This window comes from Notamacropus eugenii, chromosome 3 (genome assembly GCF_028372415.1).
Source record: "Notamacropus eugenii isolate mMacEug1 chromosome 3, mMacEug1.pri_v2, whole genome shotgun sequence".
Taxonomy (NCBI): Eukaryota; Metazoa; Chordata; class Mammalia; order Diprotodontia; family Macropodidae; genus Notamacropus; species Notamacropus eugenii.
In genome coordinates this window covers 241,459,143-241,477,322 of record NC_092874.1, presented here as the reverse complement: position 1 = coordinate 241,477,322, position 18,180 = coordinate 241,459,143, and the positions used below count along the sequence as shown (strand labels likewise).

Sequence of the window (18,180 nt, the reverse complement as noted above, 5' to 3'; positions counted from 1 at the left end):
AAAGTGGCTTTCATAACATGTAAATGTGAATTTGTCTTATAAATCCTGCAATCAGAAACTAGATAAACTAGACGTAGTAGATATCTGGCCCCTTTTACTCCCAAGTCATTGGGTCACCCAGGTATATCCTTCATGTAACAGTTTGGTTTGTGAAGTTAGAAATCTACCCGGTCTTGTTACTGTTCAGTGAGTGTTTATTATTCAGAGCTGACTCTCCAAAGCATTTTAACATAACGATTTCCATGAACAGGAGAACTGACAACAGAATAACCTTTTAATAGGGACTCTCTTAACTTGGAAATGTAAAGTATTAATAAAACTGAGTCTATTGCGTAAAGCTCAGCTCTCTTAGGCCAGGCAAATCTGAAGTTCCTTCAGCAAATAAAGGCTAATGTGACAAAGCTATGAACCAGAGCCTGCTGTCCTTTGGAACTTTCTTTCAGTGGTGGACAAGTGGCTTCATGGAGGAAGTCTGATCCTAGTCAGGCCTTGAGGGGAAAAAGTTTGAAGGAGGGAAAAGAGCATGCCCCACTCACATGAGACAAGTAAAGGCACCAAGATGGGGGAGAAGAGAGCAAGAAGGATGATCCAGTTTTACTGGAACACAAAGAAGCCCAAGGGAAAATTAGGTTAATAACTTTACTGTTGAAATTTGGTCACCCTTCTTACAGGCAGATGGGAACACAGAGAAGGGCACTTGGGTTTTTGTAATAAAATGGTTAATTGGTGACCTTGGATAGGATTTTCGGTAAAATGTAAAGCTTTTGAACTTGTCCCCTAGCTACTTAAGGGCAGCTAAGCAGTCTGCTCCCTTGGATGGCTTCCTGATACATGAGTTAGGCATCTTCAACTAGGTAGAGATTCTATAGAAGTCCTGGTGGCATGATTCAGACTTCAGGTTTGAGAAGCATTCTTTTATCCAGGGAGAGTTCTGGCAGGACAGCAAGCCAGGGATGATGACTCAGAGCTTGGGCATTTGTGCCTTCAGTCAGTAGGCATCTGTTCTTCGTGCTAGAAACTGCTGAGGTGTGACTACTGAGTTGTCCTGGTATTCAATAGGTAGGAACTCCTTACTAGCTCTTACTGTGTCAGTCCCTGTGACTGACCTGAGGTCAGTGACCTGAGGGAGTTTTTTCCTCCTTTTATTTGGGGGGGGGGGGGGGAGTCATACAATTTAGATCCTTCTAAAAGGGGACCTTAGATTTATCTGGGCCTATCTTCTCATCTTACAAAGATGAGGAAAGAAATTGGGGCCCAGAAAAATGAAATGACATACTTATAGGCTTGGAGTAGTAGTAGTAAAGAAATAGTAAGTAGCAGAGTCAGAATTTAAAGCCAGGGCTCTTTCACAAATTTAAAATCCATTGTAAGAATTATATTTAGCCAGAATTATTTCTCCTACTTAAAGTTATTTGTTGTAAAGAGTCATTACATTAACTTTGATGAGGAAAGGGTATGGACTTGAGTGAGATTAGGGTTAGGTTTGAGACTGATAGTCTAAGTACTTAAGTGTTTGTTAACTAAACAAGACTCTGCTAGAGACTAGAAATACAAAGGTAGAAAAAAGAAAAATCCTCAAGTTTCCAGTTGGATTGGGGGGAGGTTGATCGGCAATGAGCTATGACATTTATGCAAGTGGTTGACAAAGGAAAACCAGGCAGAGTACCACAGGAAATGGAAAGGAGACCTAATTTTGCTAGTGTGGGGGTGGTTTTCCTGAGTTGGGAGGGTAGAATGAGGTTGGGAAGACTTTAAAGAAGTCTCTTCTAAGCAAGGAATGCAAGCCCAAGGAGACCGTGGTATATGTGAAGGGATGAAATTGGAGCCAGGTTGAAGGTAGCCTTCGGTGATGTGGAGCATGGAGGACACTGCCGGTCCTTCCTTAGGAATGTGGCTCTGGCAGTGGCATGGAAGATGCATTAGAATGCCCAGCCCAAAATAAATGGAAGTAGGAGAAGACAGGGAGGCACTGTCTTCTCTAAGGTGTTACAGAAGTTGGAGTTGAGTTGTGCAGATAAAGATTAGATACTGTTCTTGAAGATGAGGTTTGTTCCTTGATGATAGGGGAAGGAAGGAAGGAGGGAGGGAGTGTTGGCTCAGTAGCTGGTTAAACAAAAGTACTCTCTTTGATTGTCTCACTTGAATTCTCCACCCCAGAGCCAACCTGCCCATGTCTGGGAACGTGAGGTGGCCCTGTGAAAGCATTACTATTGCCTCTGTTTCCTTATTTCTTCAGCAAATACTTAACTTTAATCCTCTCAAAATAACCACTTCCATACAACTAACTGCACCTGTGTCTCAGGGTTTCGCAAGACCCTTTATTTCCTCAATTCTGTACTTAAATGCTTAGGGCTTTTTCTTCAAACTATTTGTCAGGGCATGATTTGTAGAGGAAAAACTTTCCATTTCTCCAGAACCTTTTCTTATCCTGACCTGTAAAAAACTGATATAATTGGAGGTAAATCTGACGACCATCTTACTAGTTTGGAGCAAGGATGGAAAAATGACTTAAAAGTTGAGTTTTCATTGTAGTTATTTGGAAAAAAAGAATAATTTTCTTTGGTAGTCATTTTCCACCCCTCCTTTTTTTCAAGTGTTCTCTGATCAGATATCAAGTACCTATGTCTCTTACCCTTTGTAGCCTCTGGTATTTGTCAGCATTGTGTAACTCACTAGAAGATTGACGGGTGATGGAGCCCTTCCACATTGTCATCTCCACCTGTTATAGGTCTTCCTGTTTTTCTCCTTCCTCTTCTCTCCTTTCTTCTTTTTCTAATATACCCACAGAAAGTACTTCTAACAGCTCCACTGCTGTTGCTAATTTGGCCAAGGGAAAGCCATTACTGAAATTCTTTTTTTTTTTTTTTTTCCTCCTTTCAGAGGCTTTATTTTGTCATCAGAATTAGCATCCTTGGCATACACAATGATCAGTGTAGTTATCTCAGGTCTGAACTGCTCCTAAAAGTAACCTCTTAGGTCACTTCTGAAAAGACTAATAGGACGTTAGTACTAATTCTGTAATTTGCCTCTTTAATTGTCTCTCCTCCCTGCCTCACACCCCATGAGCTTATAGCATATTTAATTTCACAGAGCTGTCCTGTATGTGGTATTCTACTTTGGTTAAGCATGGCATTTATTCATGAAAACTGGGGATAAATGCTTGTTGATGGACATCACTATGAATCTGTCTAAAAAATAATCAAAGTAACCCAAGACCAAAGAACCTGTAGCTTTTTTAGCAGAAGCTGAAAGTGTCAGTGAGCTGTGGTGGGGTAAGTCCTGGTGATATAACCCATAGAGAGAGAAGATAGTCTGTGTTTCTTCTCGTAGCTTTGTTTGAGCTTTTGTCAATAACTGCCAGCCTCGCTAACCGTGAAAGCATTGAATTTTTATTTTATTTTTTAGTTTGTCAGGTGCCTTGGATAACCTCTCCCTTTTGTTTTGTGCATGTAGTAGACACAAATTTCCAGCAGCTCCCAAGTTATGCTAGATTTGGACCAAAGAAATGGCACTCCCAGGACAGAACATCACTTGTGTTCCTCTGGAAAGTGTCACAGCCATCAGTCAAGTGAAAATTTGGTCCCTGATGAATCAGTGCCTCATGGACTCATAGAGCACTGGCCTTTGTTCATGCGCTTGCCTTTATTCCCTTAAGTCTAGAAATATTTTCTAAATATTTCCCAAAAATTCTCTTTAGGAGCAGCTCTGGCTTCTACCTAGAGTTGGAAAGCTATTCTTTGTTTCAGAAGTGAATAAATATTTACTTTGATCATGTTCTTTATCTGCTATTTGTTAACAGTTGTGCTCATACTTAGCATTATTTAAGGTGCTTATTTGGGGCCCAGTTCTGTGTTACAGAATCAGCTGGAGGAAGAAGACAGTGATTATGTAGCAAAGCTCAGCTGTGCAGGTGAATGTGGTTCCCTCCACCATAGTTACTTTGAGGGGCTTTGTACTTATTCTGGGGATGCTTCTAGTGCTTAAACCATTTTTTTAACTCCCTTACTGAAGTTCCTTGCAAATCTGTATCACGTTACTTTCAGTAGCCTTAATTCTGGTAGACATTTTTTTTTGAGAGTTCAAGATTTTTTTGTCTTAAAATAATGTTATTTGGAACTAGCTGTGTTGATGTTTGATCCATACAAAATATTGGGGGAAAGAAGGGGAATATATTCCCTCCCTGCCCCAAATTATCATTTATAAATTGGTTCTAGGAATATTCTAAGCAGTGATGGCCTTAGAATAAGTCTTTCAAGATGACTGTTTTGGAAAAAAAAAAAGTGAGTTATACAGTGTTTCCATGCAGTCTCATTTTTACTTCCCTTATACTCAATTAAAGCAAAAAAAAAAAAAAAGCAACCAGGTGCTAGTATAGTAGAAGCATTGATGTGCAAGGAGTACTTGTTGTGGATCAGTCAACAAGCATTTGGAGGCAGTACCAGACCTGCTTTGTCCTAGATTTAGTTCTCTTTTTGTACCCGTAGATGCTCATCTCCAACATTGACTTGGGTCCCACTATTTTGGACATCGCAGGCTATGACTTGAACAAGACCCAAATGGATGGAAGGTCCCTGTTGCCTCTTTTGGTAAGTTTACCATTTCTGTGAGGGTGATGGTGAATATAATAATTGATCCCGCATGTTGCTAAGTACCCAACCTTTTTTCTCCCCCTGCCTATATTTTCTTTCCTAGAAGTTACTACGGTAGAACTGCACAGATGATTTTAACTTACCTCTCTTTACAACAGATAAAACAGTTAGAGGGTATGTCCTCTGACTCTAGTATTTCAGAGATCCAAAATTTCATTGGACAGATCCTTTCTTCCAAATGCAGCCTCTTCTGCGTCAGCAGATTACATGGTCTTTGTATTGCTGCGGCCTCCTTTCTGGTGATGAGCGTTTGTGAATTTCTTTAATTTGGACGTTAGACCACTCATTTGTCAGGCCTTTAGCATTTTGCTTCTGTGCACCTGACATTCAACCTGGAGATTTTTAAAGTGCTTTGCATTCATCACTTCAACCATTAGAAGAGGATTTAAGTGTGAGTTGCTTTTAATAATAGCTAATTATAAGAGCTGCCATTTATATGGTGCTTTCAGGTTTACACATCACTTTACAAATATTATCTAATTTGGTCCTCACGACTGCCTTAGTAGGTAGGTACTGCTGTCTCCATTTTATGGATGAAGAAACTGAGGCAGAAGAGGTTAAAAAGCTGAGGTTAAGTGGCTGGTCCACTGTCACCCAGCAGCTCTCTCCACTATGCTGCTTAGCTGCCTCCATTTTAAGTTATTGTCCATGATGCCACAGTATTCCTAACTTTCTCTAAGGGTTTAGAGCAACATAGTATAGTAGGTAGACTGCTGGGCTTAGAGACAAGACTTCAGAGCCCATCTGACCTTTAGCACCTGGGTGATTTTACACAAGTCACTTAACCTCTTAGGTCTCAGACAGTTCCTTGTTACTTGTCTGTGAAAGGCATAGACAAGTTGTCATTTGCCTTGATGAAGGCAAGCGTCTACTCTGAAGTCAGATCCTTTTGCATTTGTGTATCCTCTAACGATGAGGTTCCCTGTAAGTTAGGGGCGTACATTATTTCTTAGGGATCTGGAAAAGAAACGAGACTTGCATACCTATAGAGGTCACAGGTGTCAATTCCTACCTTGTTGTGCTCATTATTCTTCTGGCCCTAAAGCCAGATTGAGTTGGAAGGTGCTTCAGAGTCTGGCCCAAACGAGATAATAATTGTATGGTGCTTAGCACAGTGCCTGGCACATAGCGTTATACAAATGTTGGTTATTATTACTCCAGCCTGTATATAGATGAACAGTGTTCCAGCCTCAGAGTACAGAAGGCCCTAGGATTCCCATTCTACTTTTGAGCAGCCCTAATTGTTAGGAAAGCCTCTCCCCAACCTCCATCAGGCCCCAGTCTGCTGCACTGTACCTTCCGCTTTTTGCTCCTGCTCCTGCCCTTGGGATCCATGACCAAGGGATTTGACTTAAAATAGACCTCAGAGCTCCCATATTGCCTATGGAGCGGTCACTGACCCTGGACCTTCCCTGACCACCCCCGCTGCCAGGGAAGGGGCCTACTTCCTCCTGTTACCTCCATAGAACACTTAGGGTTTTTACAAAGCTTTCATGGCAGCAGCCAGACAAAGGAAGTGGTTCAGGAAGCGTCAGCATTGTGCTTCTGGGGAAAGTGAGGCTTGATTCAGTGATGCAGCAGTCGATCGATATCATCTCCATGTGAACAAGGAAAGGGGCGCAGAAACACCCCTTGTTTAATTTACTTTGTTAAATGTGAAGGCATTTATGTATACTTTTCCTCCTTGTTCTGTGTGCTCCTTTTTTCTTAACTTTGGAAAATATTATTACTACTTTTTCCTTTAAAATGTCTCTAAATGCTTTTTTATTTGTGTAGCATTCTGATTTTTCTTCCTCATTTGTCAGTTCTCCCCCAAACATATGGTAAGTCCCTTTAGGGCAGGTACCCCATACTGTGGTGGTTGGCATGCCCCGAATTTATTTGCCACTTGGCAAGTATTTCAGTGCATCCTAGTATAGCCATTGCCTCGGTGACCTTGTTCTGCAGCCTTCAGCCAGTCCCTCAACCCTCTGTACTTGCTTGCCTATTCCTGTGATTGGAAGGATAGAGTTTCTGACATCCAGGGGAATTTCTGTTAACCATTCAAGGTTCGAGATGGCTATGTGAATGGCAGAACTACTCAGCCATCTTGTTGTTGCTCTACTGAGCTCTCAGTCCATGTTACCAGCCGCCCATGGAATGTTTCACACTGGAAGTTCTATAGGTTTCCTAGTCACAGCAAGACAAAAACTACCTTGATGTCTCCTATACCCCTTTTCCTAATTTGCTCTCTGCCTAGAGTACCACTATCCTTCAAGTTACCCATGTTTTCAGCTCAGCATCATTCTCACTTGGTTCACATCGCCAGTCAGTTGCCACGCCTTGTCATTTAAACCTCCACAGGATCTAACATCCATCCCTTTCTCTGCACTCATAGCCAGTGTACTAGTTCAGGTTCTCAATCTCTCAGCTAACTATTGTCACCTGCTAATTCTGGTCTCCTTGCTTCCGGTCTTTCCACTCCAAACTGTCCTCTGTGCTCAGCTCCTGACACTGTGGCTATAGCTCGGGCATGACTGTCACCCACTACCCCCTCTACTCAAACACCAGTGACTCCCTGTTATCTCTAGTCAAACACAAAGCTCCTCTAGCTTTAAAGAAAGTCCTTCCTGACCCTTGCAGACCACCTTCCAGTCTTCCCCTCCTTCACGCACTCTGTGGGTTAGCTAAATTGGATTTCTTGCTCTTTGTCCTTCCCCCATTTCGTGTCAGCCTTTTCATGGGCTTTCCCTCCTACCTGGAATGCTCTGCTCCCTCACCTCTGCTGCTTACAATTCCTAGTTTACTTGAAGATCAACTCAATCAGCACCTTCTGGAGACTTCCTAAGTTCTTTTCCCAACCTGCCCCTGTCCCATGCCCCCCCCCCCCCAAAAAGAATCACTGCATATTTTCTTTGTATTTTGCATGCACTTTTATTTACTGTAACATCAGCTCCTTGAGGATAGAGACGATTTCATTTTTGTCTTTGTGTCCCTATTGCATAGCACTGTGCCTAGCACGTAGTAAGCGATTAAATGCTTGCTCTTGCATTACCTTTTTTGTTTTGTTGTTTCCTAATGTGGCTTCAAATGTAGTCATTAGAAGTTAAAACTAATTATTCTGGGATCCACAAGTAATTTTCTGGAGTTGGGTAAATAAATTTCCACGATGTTCTTTTTCCACAATGGACATTGATTGTATAACAGAAAACAACTGTTTCCTTTTTAGAGAGGGACCAATAATTTGACTTGGAGATCGGATATCCTGGTGGAATATCAAGGAGAAGGTTATAATGCCACCGACCCAACTTGTCCTGCTTTGGGCCCTGGAGTCAGTGTAAGCAGAGGCAGCTTAATTTTTTTCCCCCTTTTGTGTAATTTGCATTTTATTACAAGTAATTACTGGCCTAGAAATGTCTCCTGCTGAAACCTTTGATCTTAGATCCCAGTCTCCTGTTCTGTGCCACTGGACTTTTTGGAGAATGTAGAAATGTAAATGTAATCTTTACTAGTCTTGTGTAAACATCAATGAAGCATTTAGTGGAGCTTCCCTACCCCTGCCCCCTCCCCAGCAGTAGTGAGTTGCTGATCTATCTTCAGTTAAAGAATGCCCCTTGTATCTGAAGGCTGCCCTTTGTGAAAGAGCAGAGTAGGCAAGTCATCTATAGCCCTTGTACAGAGAACCCAGATAGGGCTTAAACCTGTAACCTTGCTTTGGCAATAGGCCCTAATCAGTCAGGCTGTTAGCCATCCCTTGTAAGTAATTGGTGGTGGCATCCAGCCATGTAAAAGACAAATGTATCTGGAGAATAAAATGTTTTCGGCCTTAGGCTATGGTATTGACTCTGAAAAGTTTTTTAAGAAATCAATTCTTTCTTCCCATTTAATATAAAATCCTTCATTTAAATTACAAAGAATTTAGTATAGCTGGCACTCCCACCTCCCACTGAGGGAGAAAGAATATGTGTTTTGAAAACTTGGATTGTGGCAGTCGGGATACCCAGTGGTATCATGTTCTCCCACTCCGACCTTTTTTGAGAAGGGCTGCTATTGCACAGAACAAACTCCCTGTCCTCATGGAGAATTCTAAGGACCAAAATGGCCGCCACTTTATCAGTAGCCTTGGGAATGACGTGTTGACTGGTCGACGTCTGTCACTGAGTGAATGATTGTCGTTGTTTTTATTTTTAATCTTCTGACAGCAATGCTTTCCAGACTGTGTGTGTGAAGATGCTTATAACAACACGTATGCTTGTGTGAGAACAACGTCGAAGTCATGGAATCTGCAGTATTGTGAATTTGATGATCAAGAGGTGAGACACGCATGGCCCCGCCCCACTTTGGCCAGTGCATTGTTCTTTGAGATTCAGTCCTGCATCTGTTGTAGAATAATTCAATGGATGGCATGGAGCCTTGGAGCTCCCTAGCAAAAAGTCAACATAGCCAGAAAGATCCAGTATGTTAACTTTTTATAAACTTACTCCTGCAGCTGGGTTCTCCACAACAAGGTCTTCTGTTCCCAGCCTAAATGAAGGAAGACCTCATTCTAGTTTTCTAGTTGAATGAGACTACTTCCAGAGTGGGGACATAATGAAATGAGAGCCAGCCTCAGGGCCAGAAAGACCTGGGTTCGAGTACCTCTTCTGACACAAATTGTTTGTGTGACTGAACTTCTCAGTAGCATTCGTAGAAGTTTACTCATAAGGGAGTTCAGTTTAACCAGCAGTCACAGGTCCCCTCCCTTCCTTCATTCTCCCGAATGGGAGAATAGCTAAAATTTCCTAGTCCTGCTATGTTAATTTCCTCTCTTGTTATTACCCTCATGCCATCATTAGAGTGAATGTGGGAAGATTTTACTCCATTCTTTTGGATGAAGGGATATCTTTAGCAGACATTAATTGGTGCAGATCCTGTAAAAATTATTCTTCATGAGTAGTTACTTGTTAGTGTTGTGATATCCTCCAAAACCAAGATAAGAATTTGCTCTAGGACTTGCCCTCTTTTATCATGATATATATTGATAAATAAAGTTAGATTTTGACCAGTATTCATCACATACCTCATAACTGTTATTCCATCTACAAACCTGTTGAGAATTATATTGTCTCTCTGGATGTGGGTTGTATATTTAAAATTTGTAGAAGGAAAATAGAGACACTAGAATTCAAAATTACTGTGCAAAACATTGACTGTGAAAGTTGGATAGCCGTATGATACGTGCAGTACAAATCAAGTAGGTAACTACTGATGAATTCTCAAATCTACATCCTCATCGGAGTAGACTTGTACAAAGAAGTCTAGAGGGAGGGGAAGCCAAATCCAGATAAATCATATGGAAAGCTTACTGGTAAGCAGAGATCAAACCCACCAAAGTTATTGCTTTAGTCTGGTAATGGCTGCAGAATAGAGGAGTCAGGTGCCACAACATCAAACATAGGTTAACCTCAGGTTGGAAGAAGTGGGGTATTTTTTTCTTTACTGCATGTCTTAAACATATGCATCATGATAAATAATTTTAGAGATGATCAGCCTGAATAAACTGATAATTATAATTCATGTAAATAACACTTTAGCCACATTTGACTCGGAATAAGCCATCATATCTGAACAACTCTGGTAATTTTCTAGCTATATTACTTGTGAAGATGACATCCACTTTTAATGTTTCTTTTAGCATTAGTATTTAGTATTTTTTTTGCAATTCTCTCTTCTCTGATCTCGTAGGTATTTGTGGAAGTCTATAATCTAACTGCTGACCCACATCAGATTGACAACATTGCTAAAACTATAGATCCAGAGCTCCTAGGGAAAATGAATTATCGGCTAATGATGTTACAGTCTTGTTCTGGACCAACATGCCGTACGCCAGGAGTTTTTGATCCAGGGTAAGTTTTTTTCCTCCTCTTGCAATCGATTGTAAAATAAATCCTTGATAAACATGGTAGTCTTAATAGGAGACCTGGTTATTCACTAATTTTTTTTTTTTTTCACCACAAATGGAACTATGCAAAGCTACATAAAGCAGTAGGGCACTGAACTAGGAATAAAGCCTGGAGTCAAGACCCAGCTCCATCAGTTCCTTTTCCACAAGTCAGGGATGACATCTCTGGTATTTGTCTACCAGGGTTTCTTGAGAAAAGAAGATATCTGAAAGGCTATCGTAAATTATGAAATATTACGTATGAGATTATTGTATTATTATCAGCATTACACATCCTCTGCCATTTAGAAAAAAAGCCTTTTTACCATCTTTTTTCTTCAAATGCCACACCTCATAGTTTGCTTATCATAGTAAGAACTTAGAGGCCTTTCTTGAGCATTATGAGGAGTCCAGATTTACTCCTGAACTGTTAGGTGAGTGGGTGGTAGGTAGATGCTGCAGAAAAATACTGGGAAGGGTCTAGAATTGACAGAAGAGAACAGGCTGTATTGCAGTTAGGTAATCGCTTGGCACTTTAAAATGAGCCTGACCTGCAGTTGCACCTGACACTACTAATGTTCTCCTGCTGATGGTGTCTGATTGCAGCCTATGGTGTCACAGTCTGCAAAGAGCAGTGGAGAAGCTAGTGGTGGACACGTGTAACTAATTGGAGCATATTTACCAACTTACTTTCATACAATAATTGGTGGCATTAGAAAAATAAGGAAATGTGTGAACTGGAAAGGAACTGGACCGGTCACATAGCTAGAGTAAAGGTTACTAGATGGACAGACCTGCACTAAATGTATCCATATGTTGATAAAGAACTTAGATGAACTTTATTGCATAAGTGTTCAGGTGGCACAATGGCTAGAGCCTTAAGAATCAGGAAGACCCTCATCCAAATCCTTTTATAGACGTTTCCAGGCTGGGTGACCCCGGGTAAGGTACTTACTCTCGGCCTGCCTTCAGTTGGGGTTTGTTGAAATAGTACATACACCTCTTATACTGAAAGTGAGATCTCAAGAAAAGATTAAAACTGAGGCCCACATGAGTGTTTCCTAGTCTGTTATAGATGATGCTGCTTGCCGGCTAAACTCATACCTCTTTAAATTGCTGTCTGGCTTTTAGGGCTCTTTGTTCAGTGGCACCTGACACGTTGGCATGTGTGATATGGGTGACTTTCTCCCTGTCTTTTTTTTTTTTCCTTACTGATTTGGAGTTCAGAAACTTAGTGCTCTTGAGAAATTATTTGAATCCAAATAAGTGACCAGAGAGCTTCCCTAATCCCACCTTGTATTCTAAGCCAGTATGCTTTTATGGAATCAGAATGCCAGAGCTCGCAGTCACTTTGGAAGTAATCTAGTCCAACATTCTCCTTTTGTAGATGAGAAAATATTCAGCAAGAGTGAAGCAGTTTGACCAAGATCATTCAAGCTAAAGGCTGAGCAAGGACTAGAACCCAATTAGAGTAGGAGGGGTGATGTTGTAAAATATTGAAAGAGGAGTCCCACCTGAGCCCAGAGACTTCTTGCTACATTAAATGTCCACTTCACATTTCCAAATAACTCATATTTATATATGCTTTACAACGTTTACAGAAGGTTTGCTTTATAAGTCTTGTTCAACTTAATGACCTTGAAAGCAATGCCATCTTGCTGCTGTTAGAGAAGAGCAAGTGTGAGGGATAAGGCTGCACGAGTTATACGCTGATAATCCTAGAGTAATGAAAGAACCAGAGAGAGAGAAGGCCTCCAAGGCCATGGGTAGTTCTCTGACAAGAAGGGAATCAAATGAAAAGCCATGAATGGGGCTGTGCTCTGCAGCCCTGGAGGGAGTGCGCACACCAGAGAAATCCATTCTTTTATTGCATAAGGGATTCTAACTTTAAATTGTCTGATTTTATCATGATACTTCTAGATCATATTTAACTTCAGATTCTTAGAACAATTTTGACAGTTTAGACTTTCAGGGGTGTGGAACCTGCAGCCTCAAGGCCAAATGTCATCTTCTAGGTCCTTGGGTGATGCCTTTTGACTGAGTCCAAGTTTCACAGAACAATGCCATTTATTGAGGGGATTTGTTCTGTGAAGTTTAGATTCAGTCACAGGGCCACACTTGAGGACCTAGAGGGCCACATCTGGCCTTGAGGCCACAGGTTCCCTACCCCAATAGATAACTGTATATCAAGTTACTAGGCACTGGGCTGAAGTTTTACTTTCTAGTTTTCTGCTCTCAGTCCTTTGTGCACAGACCATGTAAGTGGGAGCACAGCTATGGGAACTGTTTCCTTTCATTAGGAAGCTCAAACCTCTATGGGGTAAGTAGAACTTTCCTCTGATTTTGCAGCTTCCATATGTAATTTTCATTCTTCCCATGGCAGCTGTTTATCAAGCCAGATAAACAGCTGCACATCTACAGCAGCACATGCTTTGGAAACAAATAGTTTTTTCCAGGACATTTGCCTCTCTCAGCATTTCAGCAGCTACCATGGTGCAAAATCTTGTGTAGACAACTATGGAAATCTAACTCGTTGCAGTAAAGCCACCGGACCTCCAGCCGTTCCATTGCTGGATCCTGAGATTACTCTCATACACTCTTACCTACCTAGCTGACTACTTGTTAATGCAGAAGCAACATCTAGCCCAGACCTATAGTGAAGGCTGATGGGATGTCTGTTCTTAATTTTCTTATGGCCCAAATAGCATCAGGTAACCATCTTCTGGGAGCATCATCCCTCATTTCAGGTCCCTAGCACCATACAGTGGAAATCTTTATTTTGTATCTCAGCGACAGGAATGCAATTGAAAGTACAGAATCCAGCGAGTAGCAAAAGGGTCACCATCTAGTCTGACTCCCATTTGATAGGTAAAGAAAGAAGATACAAAAAATGGAAGAAATGACTTTGCCATGGCACACAGCCATCTGTCAGCTGTGGTCTCCTGAATCCTAAATACGTTCTTTCCACTATATTATGGTAGAGGTTTTTTGAGAGAACACTTGATAAGAACCTTATAGCTGATTCAAGTCTGACTCTATGGTGTTACTAGTGTGAAGCCATTGGGCCATGCCTGAAATTTTTCTGAGGGTCTGATTGTTCTCATTTCAGGATTTCTTCATTATAGGATTTTCTGAAATAAGACTGAAAACTAATGTTCCCAAAGCACTGATTACATATGTCTTATATTTTACGTTTTCTCATCACATTTATTTCTAAAATGCTCTCCCCTTACAGTCTTTCACCTCCTAAAAAACCCTTCCTTTGACTTATTGTCTGTCGTTTCTGATTTGTTTCTTTAATCTTCATCCTCTCAGCAAATCATATCCATCTGATATTTTTGATGATGTGTTGCCTTGTAGGTTTCATGAGATCTTCCTGGTGTCTAGAGGAGTTGGTCCTCTTAGAGTTGTTACCTATTAAAATCAAGGACTGCTTTTCTCCTGCCCTCTTCCAATGGCAGAATTATTATTGTCTCCTCAGAGTAGAAAGAAAGAAAATTCTTAATGTTAACTAACTAGAGTTGTTACAACCTTTTTTTTTTTTTTTTTTCTTCTATCTTCATTCAGGTACAGGTTTGACCCACGTCTCATGTTCAGCAGTTATGGTGGCAATATCAGGACTCGAAGGTTTTTAAAACCATCTCTGTAGTAACTTTTCCTAGCTTATGCAGTTGGATTCCTGCATCTCTCTCTGGAGTGACTATAGTAGGTCTCTCACCAAATCGTCGAGACCATGCCTGGAAGAGCTTCTGGACTGGCTTCTCATTTTAAATCCTATTTGGAAAAAACCTAATCAGCTGACTTCCTTGTGCAATAGGTTTTTAAAACTGTGAATTCCAATTCCCACCACAGTCAGAGGTGGCCAACCGGTGATCATTTACTCGGCATTTTGAGGTTTTTGTATACTTTTCTGAACCCAGAGTTACTGGCGATGACCTGTGGTTCTATATCTGAATAACAACTGAAAAATGAGTTTACAAATGAATTTAGATAAATATTTCAGTTTTTGCCCTTGTTGGTTCAAAAGTTAACCTGCAGATCCCTCTTGCGGTATTTCACATTTTTAGCATTTTCATATCAGGAATACCAACATAGAATTCTCATCACCATAATATGACTCATGATCTGAATTGAACAAGTGCCATAGTCTTTTGACTATAAGCAATATCACTAACTCTCATGTCATGAGTGTGGCAGCATCCCAGACTTCATAAACTAGGCCTCTCCTGTCTTTTGGGGGATTTTGTGGTTGGTTTGGTTTTTTTAATGCTGGACTGATACTTTAGACATCTTCCCTAGAAAAGCAGATCTTAATTCAGCAGCAAACTTTCATTCAAAAAAACAAAACAAGTAATTCCACGTGGCTGGTATTTTAAAGGTGACCTCTCTTGAACTGCTGGTAAGTAAAGTAAGTGCTGCTATGTAGTTACGATTAACAGTCCCTGACTTTACCCAGAAAGAACTGAGTGTCCTCCTCTCTGTAACACTGAGAAGTGACACATGGCAGGGCATTGAGGAGAGCTCTAATTTGAGTGCTTGCTATAGGAAGCTTAGTCTTGGGTTGACAGATTATAGTACTACCCATTCCACTAAATACCTGTCAGGTAGTTTGGTTCTTAAGCCAGTCTTGACTTTTTGCTTGACTCCTCTGGGCCAATTTGGAGGCAAAGCTGTTTTTCACATCTTGCAGGAAGCCAAGTGTGTTCCCTTGCTCACCCTTCCTATTGCTCCTCCAGTGACTGGCTGGAAGGTATAAATAATTCTGCCCCTTTCCCCTCTAAAATCATTAAATACTTTAGAATTGTAAGTCTTCTATGGTTTAACCCTTGTTTGTATATTGGAGGAATACAAATGTTTTAGCCTGTCTCATTGTTGAGAAAAACTGACTGTTATGTTTCCCACCTTGAGGGATCTTAACACCATGCAGTATTGATATCTAACTTACTTACTTTTTAAAATAGAAAACCAGTTTATAGAAGGACAGGCAGAGGGAATATGTGGTTTGTAATGGACTGACTTGTCTCAGGCAAAAAAAAAAAAAAAGATTTTTCACTTTATTTAGGGTTGTACATGAAGCTTTAAGTGTCTTATTTTTTCACCAGTAGTCAGATAGCAGTTCTGGGTTAATAGCCATAGGATTTATCCTTTTACATGATTCCTATTTCATATGGTATTCTTGATTTAGACATGTAATTCAGATTAACCTCTGCACGTTTTACCTGTGGAAAAACCCACAGCGACATGAAGAGATGTGGAGTCAGTGCCAAGAAGCTGCTCTTCAGATCGACATGGCGTCTAGCGTTGGAGTTGACTTTTTTGTTCTTTCCGTTGTTTGATTCTTCATGAGGGTGAAATAACATGTAAGCAAACTGATGGTCATCTAACACAGCATACTTACTAATAAAAATAAATACTACCATTTTCCCTAAGTAAAAAGAAATGTATTTTCCCATTGAGTCATTGAGAAAATCCCCTTTCTCAAGTTTCCTCACAAAATGACACAAAACCTGAAAACCGAATAAAGCCAGCTCCACAGGGTGTTACTGCCACCATTCGCTCTAAAAGGTTCAAGTGATGGCTGGAGAAGCTCAGTGGCTTCTTTCTCTCTCTTTTCCATCTCCCAAGTCTTGTTCATTGGTTCTGCATCCTTTGTAAAACTTGTGCAAAAGAACCACTTCTACATTTGTTTGGGGGCTTTTTTGTTTTTGATGGGTTTTGGGTTTTGGTAGTATTGACAATTCTAAAACCCAGTGCCATCTCCTGGAGGAAAAAAAAAAGACTTGATCTCTCACAGGTGACTGTTCTCCACCACTGTGGACCTTCCACGTTGTGGCTGGAGTCTTTGTGCTAGTTTTTCTTCAGATGACCATGTCCTGTCTGCACCTTTTATTGCACAAAAGTCATGTAACTGTTAAGATGGAAAGAGGCCTTGCCTTATGAACCTTTCTCTAGGAAGCTATCTTTCACCTTCAAGTCATCTGTCAGATTCAAATACTTTACAAGTTCACTTAAGACAATAAAAGAGCAGATTTTGAAATAGCAAGAGATCTTGGCAATGTGTTACCTAACACATGAAAAACAAAAATTAACTTCTTTCAATGGTATGTTATAACTTGTCACATTTTAGGATTGGGATCTTTATGGTGGGGTGGAAAGACATCCCAGATCTACATGAGGGGAAAACTAAGACTTTAACACCACTTTACCAGAATTTACACTGGAAAGCTGTCTCAGTTAACCAAACAACCAAAGCAGGTGTTCATTTTTTGTACTTTGGTTAGAAAACTACTGAGGTACAGCTATATTGTTTGGATTTTTGTCTTGTTAACTATATCCCTACTTAATTGTATTGTTTTATATGGTTTAGAAAGTGCCCTTCTAAGGACCCTGTTCACTGCTGCACTTTTCAATGAATTAAACTGTCTAATGGAAGATGTTACTGTGTTTTGTGTGTTTTATTCTGTGTACAGTAGTATAGAGTACAGAATAACAAATGCTAAAAATCATGTTCTGGTTTCAGAGATGTGTATTCTTGTATAAAATGTTTTTAAGGGGGAACTCCCCTTTATATCTGAAACTTTCTAGAAAATCCAGTCAAAAGACAACACCCATTATGCCTTGAATTGACTAACTTTTGCTATAATCTCGTTTCCGTGAGACTATTACCCACTTCAATTTCAGGCAGCAATAGGTCTACCAGAGGAATGGTGCCATTAATGGATAAGTCTACACTCTAACCAAATATTAATGCAATACAGTTGATAGGAAAAGATGGCCCACTTTGCGCTGTGTACACAGAGTTGCAATTCACCAGGGACCAATTGCGGCATCTGACCAAAAACAATGCAAAGTTAACCAGACTTGTAGAGGGGAATTCTGCTACTTGCTTTGACCTCATTAGTCTTATAATAGTCATAATAGTGTTTATATGGTGCTTTAAGGTTCTCACTTGATCCTGCGCCTCAAAGCCCTCTGAGATGCTAGCCATTATCGTTTTACCAGTGGGGAAACAGTTTGAGGGGTTGTGCTTTGCCCAGGCTCACACATCTATTATGGGTCTTAGCTAGGATTTGAACTCTGACCTTGCTCTTCCAGTCGAGCAGTCTCCACTGTGCCACCTAACTGCCTAGATAGGTAACTACTAAGTTGTAAATTTTTATTTTAATATCCAGCCCTGAAGGTGACCTCGTCTCTGGATTTTGTCTAGCTTGGTACTCAACCAGCTCCAAAGAAATTGTCTTGAAAGATGATCCATATAGGGAAATGGTAGATGAAGTAATATTTTCTGGTTACTTGTAATTCTCACACTCAAAAGGAATGACTGTTAAGAGTGATACTTTGGTTCCATTCAAGTCTTCAAAGGTTTATTAAGCACTGGAAATACAAAGATGAGCAGTGAGGATTTAGAGCTGCAGGGACCTTGAGAAAGGGAGGACCCAGCTGAGGCTAAGTAGGATAGTATAGATTTGTAATAAACTCAGTCACCACAAGGAAGATTGAGCCTGGATATAATGGAGAGAGAGGTCAGTACAGCCTTGATAGACTAGACACACATGGAATCAAGGGGCATTGTTAGGGTGAAGAAAGTATTTCTTCCAAGAAAGTGGGAAATTGTAGAATTGTGGTCACCTG

The 18,180-nt window shown here is 40.6% G+C and overlaps 1 protein-coding gene across 1 annotated transcript in view; it reads left to right on the top strand.

Annotated features, from left to right (window-relative positions):
- Positions 1-16,980, top strand: part of GNS (glucosamine (N-acetyl)-6-sulfatase) — a 30,124-nt gene extending 13,144 nt beyond the window's left edge. The window contains exons 10-14 of the mRNA XM_072655272.1: positions 4,485-4,586; positions 7,858-7,965; positions 8,831-8,941; positions 10,353-10,513; positions 14,116-16,980. Of these exons, the coding sequence (XP_072511373.1) occupies positions 4,485-4,586; positions 7,858-7,965; positions 8,831-8,941; positions 10,353-10,513; positions 14,116-14,197 (564 nt within the window). The 3' untranslated portion in view covers positions 14,198-16,980. The remainder of the gene's footprint in view (positions 1-4,484; positions 4,587-7,857; positions 7,966-8,830; positions 8,942-10,352; positions 10,514-14,115) is intronic.
- The last annotated feature ends 1,200 nt before the right edge of the window (positions 16,981-18,180 follow it).